The sequence below is a fragment of the Phacochoerus africanus genome, chromosome 4 (genome assembly GCF_016906955.1).
Source record: "Phacochoerus africanus isolate WHEZ1 chromosome 4, ROS_Pafr_v1, whole genome shotgun sequence".
NCBI lineage: Eukaryota > Metazoa > Chordata > Mammalia > Artiodactyla > Suidae > Phacochoerus > Phacochoerus africanus.
In genome coordinates, this window is record NC_062547.1 from 63,797,423 (window position 1) to 63,808,681 (window position 11,259).

At 37.3% G+C, this 11,259-nt stretch overlaps 1 protein-coding gene across 1 annotated transcript; it reads right to left on the reverse strand.

The window, feature by feature from the left end:
• Positions 1-210: 210 nt before the first annotated feature.
• LOC125124608 (olfactory receptor 7A17-like) lies at positions 211-4,783 on the reverse strand. The gene is made up of 2 exons (XM_047774670.1): positions 4,751-4,783; positions 211-1,215 (listed from the first exon to the last, which is right to left on the reverse strand). Exon 2 carries the CDS (start codon positions 1,180-1,182, stop codon positions 211-213), a length of 972 nt encoding a protein of 323 aa, XP_047630626.1. The 5' UTR covers positions 1,183-1,215; positions 4,751-4,783.
• Between the last annotated feature and the right edge of the window lie 6,476 nt (positions 4,784-11,259).

Consider the following 11,259-nt stretch of genomic DNA (forward strand, 5'->3'; position numbering starts at 1 on the left):
CTAATGTTAGAAAAGATGGAAATATTTCATTAAGAGCAATGGAAAGATTCATGAGTGGGAAACACTGGAAGTTTTCAAGGAGAAATAGGAAGATAATACAATAAAAAGGCATAAAACAAGTCATCGGCCCTTTCATTCCAATGTGTAAGCACCCTTCTACATGAACACTGATTTTCCATAATTCAATGAGTAGTTAAGACTTATGACCCTTCAATCATGTGATCTTCCTGAGTTGAGGACAAGTGGCCTTTTTATAGCCGCCATTCTGAAGAATGCCATCAGAACCCTCTTTATGTCTCTGTTCCTCAGACTGTAGATGAAGGGGTTAAGCATGGGTGTGACCACAGTGTACACCAATGACCCTGTTGCACTTGAGTGTGAGCTGTGGGTAGCAGTAGAGCTAAGGTATACACCGATGCTTGTACAATAAAACAAGGAGACAACAGAGAGATGAGACACACAGGTGGAAAAAGCTCTATACTTTCCCTGAGCAGATGAGATTCTATGTATGGAGGAAGCTATCTTAGAGTAAGAGTAAAATATTCCAGTGAGAGGACCACCAGCCAGCAGCACAGCTGCAATATATATCACCAGGTCATTAAGAAATGTGTCAGAACAGGCAAGTCGGACCATATGATTGACTTCACAGTAAAAGTGAGGGATTTCCACCTCTCTACAGAAGGATAGTTTCCATACCATTAAGGTCTGTAACAGGGAATGCAGAACACTGATTACCCAGCTAACCAGAACCAGAATTCCACAGAGTTGGGGGTTCATAATGACTGTGTAGTGGAGGGGGTGGCAGATGGCCACAAAGCGGTCATAGGCCATCACAGTCAGGAGGAGGTCATCCAACCCTGCAAACAGCATTAGGAAATACACCTGGATGATGCAGGCTACATAGTTTATAACTTGTCTTTGTGTGTAGATGTTCCACAGCATCTTTGGGATGGTGGTGGAGATGAAACAGATGTCTACAAAGGACAGGTTGGAGAGGAAGAAGTACATGGGTGTGTGGAGGTGGGAGTCTGAGCTGATAGCCAGGATGATGAGCAGGTTTCCAAACATAGTGATCAGGTACATGGAGAGGAAAAGCCCAAATATGAGGGGCTGCAGTTCTGGTTCCGCTGAGAATCCCATAAGAAGAAATTCTGAAACACCTGTTATGTTCGTTGGTGCCATGTGGTGGAGGATACTACAAGGAAAGGGGATAATTTTCATACAAGTGGACATTACACACATTGTTGAAATGTTAATATTCATATTTTTTCTGTTAAAAAATAATTTCAATATTTTGTTCTTGGACTTGACAATGCATTTATGATTGTTAAAAATAGAATCTCCTAAAATTCAGTCATGGAGAATGAATACAGGAAATAAAAAATACATATAGTATATCAGATAGTGACAAGAGCTATGAGCTAAATGATAACGAGTATAAGGGAAAGAGTAAGGAGGGGTTGCTATTTTTTTATGGGTATTCAGGCAAGACATGCACATAAAGTGACATTTGAATAGAGACCTCAAGGTAAAGAGAGCAGAAGCCATGAGCACCTCAGGAGAAATGGGTGCCTGGCAGGGAGAACAGACAGTGCAAAGGCCCTGAAGATGATGCTTGCTTAAGATGTTTGAATTTAAAAAAGGAAGCTAGGAGTTCCCCTTGTGGCACAGCGGAAATGAATCTGACTAAGAACCATGAGGTTGCAGGTTTGATCCCTTGCCTCACTCAGTGGGTTAAGGATCCAGCATTGCCATGAGCTGTGGTGTAGGTTGCAGATGCGGTTCAGCTCTGATGTTGCTGTGGCTGTGGTGTAGGCCGGCAACTGTAGCTCCAGTTCGACCCCTAGCTTGGGAACATCCATGTGCTGCAGGTATGACCTTAAAAAATAAGCCACTGTGGGGACTGTAAAGGGAAAGAGGGAGAGTGAGGAGAGATAACGTCAGAGATTGTTGCAGAACTAAGTGTAGGTGGTCTCCCTGCTGCTGCTGAACTTTCAAGTCACAAGGATTCCTTCATCCACAGTGTGTACCTCTAGCACTTTATGAAATTGTTGCAAAGGTGGCCTGTATGTATAAATGAAATCCATCTGTTGATTGAGTTCTGCCCTTTTTATATAAGAATCCCCTTGGAATATATGAGTTCAGTACTTGCTGAGACCAGCTTAGCAGGTGAGGGCTGAAGAATGGGTGCTGTGAAACTTAAGGAAAAAAGTTAACATAAAACAAGACACAGAGACATTTATCTTAATTAAAGGTGGGAACCAGGGGATTCAAGGTCTCAGGGACCAAGAACACCACCTCAAGAAACCACATTGCTTTTATTGTGCTCTTTAGGATTCCATCAAGTGAGGAGGGATAGGTGCAGGATATAGTTTTTTTTTAATTTATTTTAAAAGTTCTTTTAGTATTTAAATGTCACTTAACTGGTAGATGCTTAAGATTTTACTCTGACCTTTAGGCATTTAACAATCATTAGCATTTGAGGAAGGTTGGCCTTAGCTATCTATGCATAGCATCTAGAGAATTATCATTGTGCTTCCACAAATGGCCTGCCTATCTGTGGCAACCCAGTGTGCCTAGGTTTGCATCTTGATTCTCTTTGCTAATGCATATTCTGCTAGCAACTTCTCATAAACCACTTGGGGCCATGAGGTTCCTCTTTCTCTAATTTTAACAGGACACATCATGCTATGCAAATGGTGTGCCAATCTGCACAGGCCTGGCATGCCTAGACCAATGCATTATGTCCTCATTCAGCTGACCATATGAATGACTTAGGCCCTTTGGTCTTTATTCTTAAGCTTAAGTCATTTACCAGCACTGCAACAGTTTTTCAAGCAGGAATATGGGGTAAAGTAGAGCAGGACAAGATGGAGTTTTCAGCATAGAAAATAGAAGCAAAGAGGCTAAAAGATTATAGAAACATGTCTCCCAACAAGAGCTCCTGCTCTGAGGACTTCTTGCACTGCACAATCCATGGACACACACACACACACACACACACACACACACACACAACTCTGGCTTACCAGTTTGTGTTACTTCTGTGTATTTTCACCCCTAACTACTCTGGCTTAGGGGTTGATGTAACTCAAGTTAATTAGATCAAATTATGTACAAACAACATCCAGAAATTCCAGTTTGTATTCTCAGGTACCAATAAATTTGGGAGTTCGATTTTGCTATGGACATTTTCTCCTTTATATTAAAGATACATAAAAAATCTTTTCAGTGAACAAATATGCCTGTATATATACCTATAATCTTTCCGTAAACCTGGATATTAATGTATATCTACATATTTCTCTATAACTGTCTATCCATCTGTCTATCATCTATCTATAGAAAACAGACATGAAAGGGAATAAAGATCTGATGAACTCAAATTGTCCCTGAGAGACTGAGGTAAAGAAAATCTTCTTTGGTTCTGGAGACATTTTGTAGGCTGTTAGAGTTCCTTGATGCCCAGGAAAAATAATAAAAAAGAAAAAAGAAATTTATCCAGAAGTGAAAGTAGCAGTATAATTATGACCTGAAACACAAATTGTACAGATGGAGAGAAAACTGAGCAAAGGGAATAAACCAAGACTTTATAAAAGGATGTATAAAAAGTACAATGAATATGAATTGAATGTTGGCCATTTTTAATAACAGGCAGCAAATTTTGTTTTAGCAAGTGTGTGAATATGTGTACACTCCTACAAGGATAGGTTTAGAAAAACAAAAAGTTAGGAAAGCAAAAGAATGACAAGGAGAATGAAAACATGTTAAATAGTGTGATTCAAAACAAGTGTGGTAAACACAGTCGAATGTCAAATTAAAAACTATTTGAATGAGATGAAATAGTAGTATTTATGACATTGATGTGGATTAATTGAATTGACAATAACTTAAATGTGAAATAATATATTAAATAATGTTCCTAGAATGTCCTGGCAGGTAAGATTGTATTTCAATTCATTTGCAAAAATTGAATTGTTGATGAAAGTTGTCATAATCACCTACCTTGAAAAAATGAAGTTTTTTGCCTCCCTCAAACAGCTTACAAAAATTAGAGCGATTAGGACTGAGCGTAAGAGTAACCTACACATTTTAGATGAATATCTTGACATCTAAAATTAATGGGCCAGAAAAACCATCTTAAATAATGCAAGAAATTTAGAAGAAAGACACAGACATGTGTAACATAGTAAATTAAAAAAAATTGACCCAAAATATGCCTCAAAATCAATTGTAGAAAAATTGGAATGTAGAAAAATGAGCATATAATACATGGGTAAATGATAATAATGAGCAAATCAAAATGGTGACTATATATATATATCTTTGCTGTAACTCAGTACATAGTTTAGGTAACAATAAGAAAGCTCTCTGCAGTCTGTCATACCACAGTCCTAGGGGAAAAACTTAAACATCTGACACATTTTGTGGTGGGAATTTTTGAACTAGTAGCAAAAATATACTCTTTAATTTTCCTTGCAGAAATGTAAAGTGTTAAAAGATTTTAGGGAAAAATGTTGGCGTTCCCATCGTGGCTCAGTGTTTAACGAATCTGACTAGAAACCATGAGGTTGTGGGTTTGATCCCTGGCCTTGCTCAATGGGTTAAGGATCCAGCGTTGCCATGAGCTGTGGTGTAGGTCACAGATGTGGCTCGGATCCCAAGTTGCTGTGGCTCTGGCATAGGCTGGTGGCTACAGCTATAGCCTGGGAACCTCCATATGACATAGGAGCAGCCCTAGAAAAGGCAAAAAGACAAAAAAAAAAAAAAATAAAAGAAAAAGAAAAGATTTTAGGGAAAAGTGTGAAGATAGATATAGATATAGATATAGATATTCTTTAACTAAGTGTTCTTCAGTGTTGGCACAATGGACATTGGACATTCTGGGCCAGATCAGTGTTTGTGGTGGGGTCTGTTCTGTGAACTGTCCAAAGTTTAGAGCATCCCTGACTTATGTATAATACTTCAGTATGATCCCTCCCTGTGTGACAGCCAAAAAAGTCTCTGGACATTGCCCAGTTAACCCTGGGAGACAAAATCATTCATGGTAAGAATGAGAGTTTGAATGTCATTCTCAATACATTTGTGTAGCATTGATATAACAACAACTTGATGATAAAGGGTAAGAAAATCCATCAAAGTGAGAGTAGCACAGGCAGACTATGACCTGTTATACAGATATATAATATAAATACATTTAACAATATGGAATAACAGTTATGAATCTTCATTAAATTAGTGATTGGAGACAAGTCTGTGAGGAATTACTAAGCAGGAAAACAGGACAAAACTTAGGAGCAATGATGCACTAAAACATAGAGTATTTACAATGTGCAAGGGTCTTACTCTTGCATTTGTATAAAAGTGTATGAGTATGCATACTTGCATGATATAGAAAGAAAAGTTTTAAAATAAACTCAGAACTTGGGGGAAATATCAGTGAGAATGAAATTAGATTAAGTGGAGTTGTTTCAAAACAACTGTATGTAACACAATAAAAGGCAAACCTTCAAGTATGTTCTATAAAGAGGATGCAAACTATTTTACATTTAGAATGGATAAGCAATGGTATCCTCCTGTATAGCACAGGGAAATATATCCAATCTCTTGGGATAGAAAATATGAGAAGAAGAATGTGTATGTATGTGTGACTGGGTCACTTTGCTGTACAGCAGAAATTGGCACAACATTGTAGATCAACTATACTTTAAAAAATAAAAATGGTAAAATTAAAAAAGATAATGGTAATAATCTAACACATCAACATGGGTCATAAAATAAAATTAAATTGCCAATGACTTGGACATAAGAGACTCTAATGGAAGGGCTTTAAAATGTACGGAGAAAAGAGGATCTAAGTTATAACTTCATCTTATTTGAAGATTTGTGGATTTCAGTATCCTTAAGAGAGATACAGGTGATCTTTTGTCAACTGGTATAGAAGGATACCTTACTAATGATGGCTGAATGTGATGCAACATTTAAATACAGATCTGATCACAAAAGATAAAAAAATAAACCTATCTACAAAACAGAAACAGACTCATAGGCATAGAGAATAGACTTGTGGTTGCCAAGGGGGAGGGGGAGGAGGAAGGAGTGGGATGAATAGGGAGTTTGGGGTTAGTAGATACAAACTATTACATAGAATGAATAAGCAATGCAGTCCTACTGTACAGCACAGGGAACTCTATCCAATCTCTTGGGTTAGAATATGATGGGATATAATATAAGGAAAATAATGTATATATGTATATCTTGGGTCACTTTGCTGTACAATGAAAATTGGCACAATATTGTAAATCAACTATACTTGGATAAAGAAATGTTGAGGAATAATCGAGATTTAAAAACTTGGAAACTTATAAAGGATGATTAATCAGCACTAAGGATGCATAATTTTCACTATCATTTTTTTGTTTAAAACAATGATTTGCTTAATGCGTAAGCCCAATTCTTTGGAAAAGTTGAGGTTAAAAAGCAATGGAGAGAACAAATATGACTTACTGGTAGATGTGACTACATTACAGAAAGTTTATGTACACTCAAAATTCCTTTCAAATACATCTATATTTACATAAGAAAACTTAAAATAAAACAGCCAATTTGTGAAAAAATCTCCAATTCTCTTTTTGAGAGCTTGCACTCAAAAACAGGAATCAAAAGCAGAGAACTCATGCAGATAATGAGGTACAGAGAAATTTAAGTGGCTAAAAAAAGCCACATACATATTCAGCCTTAGAGACAATGAAATAATTTCAAAGTAAGGTCATTAGCAACCCATCTTTACATACAAATTTTCTTTCTTTTTCTTTCTTTTTTTTTTTAACAGAAGATACTATGAAGTGTATGTCTTTGGCAACTGGTGTTTCAAGAAGGCATTGCAAGCATTCTTTAGTGTGAATTTTTCTGATCAATATTACTAAAACATGGTCAAATATGCCCCATCAAAAATTAGAAAGTTATTGGGAGTTCCTGTCGTGGCACAGCAAAAACAATTCCAACTAGTATCCATGAGGATGTGGGTTGGATTCCTGGCCTCACTCAGTGGGTCGGGGATCCAGTGTTGCCATGAGCTGTAGAGTAGGTTGCAGATGTGGCTCTGATCTTGTGTTGCTATGATTGTTGTGTTGGCTGGCAGCTGTAGATCCGATTCAAACCCTAGCCTAGGAACTTCCATATGCCACGTGTGCGGCCCTAAAAAGCAAAAAAGGAAAAGAAAGAAAGAAATGCCTTCACTATGTTTTAGATCCCTCCATCGCTAATACCCTATTTCTCTATTCCAGTTAATTACTATGATATTGGATGCATACTATAGTTTTACTGGAAATACTTTATGTCTCATCACTCTTCTTATTGGGCTTCCATTCCTATCATTTATTGGCATCACCTTACTAAGATTAATGTTCACTTATCCTTTAATATCTAAAAATAAATTGATATTTAATCAAGCAAGCAAACACTTATAGTGCTCTCTGAGCTCTGGGCTAGGCTGAAATGTTTCTCATGTTACCTCTGGTAAACGTTCTTTCTGACCTTTTCTTGCAGTGTCTTTTGGGTTCTTGGAATCTTGCATGGGAAATGTGAGAGAAAGGTATCTGTTTGAAATTCTGAATCCCCTCCTGGATGGTTGATGATGGAGAGTGGAGCTCTGTCTCCAGATGAGACAGCAGTAAGGAGTCAAGCACCAGTCTTTTAGTATGATTAAGGACTCCCAAAGCAAGAACCTGTCTCTCCCATGCCCTGCAGGGAGGGCTGCAGCAGAGGAGAGATTACAGCTCTCTATGTCTGTTCATTAAGTATATTTCCCTCAGGTTACAAAGACCTATATAAGTACATGATTTCCCTGTGGACACTGATCTGGACAGAAAAGATATTTTTCTTCTGATTCTCTGTTCCCAGGATACCAGTTATAAGTCAGGAGATTTTTGTGTCTATTAATCCTTCTCCATTAACTCTCTTGCCTTCCAGAGGGCTCAACTCCCAGTACCTTATCCTAACTCTGAATTTAAGTTTTTGCCAACATATATGAGGCAACTGTATTGACAGGTCCCCTGGATCATTAAAGTATTGTCTTGTGCTGGTACACAGCCATGACACCCTTAGAAAATTATCATTCTCCTCTTGTAAGAGGGACAACTTTGTTCTTTTAATGTAAAACATTGGGCAGTATACTCTTTGGCTTCCTACATTTTTGCTAAAGCCATTAGGAATTTTATACTTATATCTGAAGTTGAGAGCTATCATTTTGCCCTCATAATAAAATATTTTTAAGTTATGAGACAGATTTAGATATTTTTAGGTGCCAACACCTGGCTTAGAACATGATAGGCATTAACTGATTTAATTTTTAGAGAAGTTCATTCTGTAAGACCATACCATTATAACTCCATCTTCTGTTCCAGGAATGGTGTTCAGGGGAAATGAATGTTATGCTGAATATTACAAAACTGATTTGTGGATGGGTCATTTTTATTTTTATTTTATTTTAATTAGAGTATACTTGATTTATGGTATTATGTCAATATCTACTGTACTGCATAGTGACCCAGTCTCTCTCTCTCTTTCTACATGTGCGTGCATGCGTGAACACACCTGCACACATTCTTGTTCTCATACTATATTCCAACATATTCTATACAAAGGGATTTTATCTAGTACTCTGTGTTGTACAGTAGGACCTTATTGCTTATCCATTTTAAATGTAATAATTTGCATCTGCCAACCCCAAACTCCCCATCCAACCCACTCTTTCCCCTCTCTCCCTTGGCAATCAAAGTCTGTTCTTTATGTTTGTAAGTCTGTTTCTCTTTTTGTAGATAGGTTTATTTGTGCCTTATTTTATATTCCACATATAAGTGATGTCATATGATATTTGTCTTTCTTTTTCTGGCTTGCTTCACTTAGTGTAAGAATCTCTAGTTGCATCCATATCGCTGCAAATGCCATTATTAGATCTTTTTAATGGCTGAGTAGTATTCCATTCTATATATGTACCATATCTTCTTAATCCATTCATCTATTGATGGACATTCAGGATGGCATGGATGGTATAGATTCGATGGATATTTAGGTTGCTTCCATGTCTTGTCCATTGTGAACAGTGCTGCAGTGAACACAGGGGTGCAAGAATCTTTTTGAGTATAAGTTTTATTGGGATATATGCCCAGGAGTGGGATTGTTGGATCATATGAAAGTTCTGTTTTGTTTTCTGAGGAACCTACATATTGTTTTCCATAGTGGTTGTACCAGTTTACATTCCCACCAATAGTGAAAGCTTCTCATGTATACATGGAACATTCTCCAGGATAGATTACTTCTTGGGCCACAGATCAAGCCTCAGTAAATTTAAGAAAGTTGAAATCATATCTATCATCTTTTCTGACCAGAGTGCTATGAGAAATTGATCACAAGATAAACACTGATCACAAGATAAACACTGAAAACCCCCCCACAAATATGTGGATGCTGAACAATATGCTACTAAACAACAAATGGATACCTGGAGAAATTAAAGTGGAAATAAAAAAAATACCCAGAGAAAAATGACAATGAAAACACGACAATGCAGGAGTTCCTGATGTGGTGCAGTAGGATAAGGATCCTGTATTATCTCTGCAGTGGCTCTGGTCACTCTGAGGTGTGGGTTAATGATCAGCATTGCTGCAGTTGTGGTGTAGTTTGCATCTGTGGCTCAGATTTTATCCCTGGTCCTGGAACTTCCGTATGCCATGGGTGTGCCCAAAAAAGAAAAACAAACAAATAAAACACATGAAAAGAAACAAACGAAAACCCCCCAAATCTAAGACAATCCAAAATGTATGGGACACAGCAAGGAAGTTCTAAGAGAAAAGTTTATAGCAACAAAATCTTATCTCAGGAAAGAAGAAAAATCTCAAGTAAACAACCTAAACTTACAACTAAAGCAACTAGAGAAAGAAGAGCAAACAAAACCCCAAGTTAGTAGAAGGACAGGAATAAATATCAGCAGCAATAAATGAAATAGAGACAAAGAAAACAGTAGAGCTCAATGAGATCTTCAAACTTTCAACAAATGGGAGTTCCCATCATGTCTCAGTGGTTAATGAACCTGACTAGGATCCATGAGGATGCAGGTTTGATCCCTGGCCTTGCTCAGTGGGTTAAGGATCTGGCGTTGCTGTGAGCTGTGGTGTAGGTCGCTGAAGGGGCTCAGATCTGGTGTTGCTGTGGCTCTAGTGTAAGCTGGCAGCTATAGATCTGATTAGACCTCTAGCCTGGGAACCTCCATATGCTGCAGGTGTGGCCTAAAAAAAGACAAAAAAAAAGTTTATATGTGGAATCTACAAAAAGGAAACCAGCAAATGTATATATAAACACATAAACAAATTTACAGATATAGAGAACTAACTAGTGGTTACCAGTTGGGAAAAAGAAGGTGGAAGGGGCAAGATAAATAAATTATTTTTAAATAGAAAAAAATAAAGAAGCACATATTATATAGCACATATTATATAGCACAGACATATTTTTCAATAATTTTAATTGAATCATAACCTGTAAAATGTTGAATCACCATGTTGTACACTGAAACTCATATACTACTATAAATCAACTATACTTCAATAAAAATAAACTTCAATGGAAGAAAAATTAATAACTGGGAGTTCCCATCATGGCTTGGTGGTAACGAACCTGACTAGTATCCATGAGAAGGTGAGTTCCATCCCTAGGCTTGCTCAGTGGATTAAAGATCTGGCATTGCTATGAGCTGTGGTGTAGGTTGCAGAGGTGGCTCAGATCCCATGTTGTTTCGGCTATGGTGTAGGCTGGCAGCTGTAGCTCTGATTCAAACGCAGTATGGGAATGTCCATATGCTGTGGGTGTGGCCATAAAAAGACAAATAAAATAAATAATGCATAGGGAAAATAATCTGAAAAGGTCTTTACAACACTGTAAATCAACCATACTTTGATAAAAAAGATAATCTTTCTAGTTGTATGAAAAATGGGACTTCCCCCGTTTTTAAGATCCAAGGTTGAGAATAAACTTGAGAGAGTCAGAAAAAGAATAAAAGGGAAAAATTTTTAGATATGATGGAGTTCAAAAAGTTTAATCAGTGAGTTCCACAAATTGTAAGGAGGAGTTGAAGTCAAATAAATGAAAATTTCAAAAAATAAAAAGAAGGAAGTTTGACTCCCATAATCTGATCAAAGAATATGATCAAAGAGCTGAAGTTTATGGCTCTGAGCCTTTGAAACTTTCAATCATGTGACCTTC

What these genes read in the sequence shown, in the direction of transcription:
- LOC125124608 (XM_047774670.1), bottom strand. Translation starts at nt 1,182, where the DNA reads ATGGCACCAACGAACATAACAGGTGTTTCAGAATTTCTTCTTATGGGA.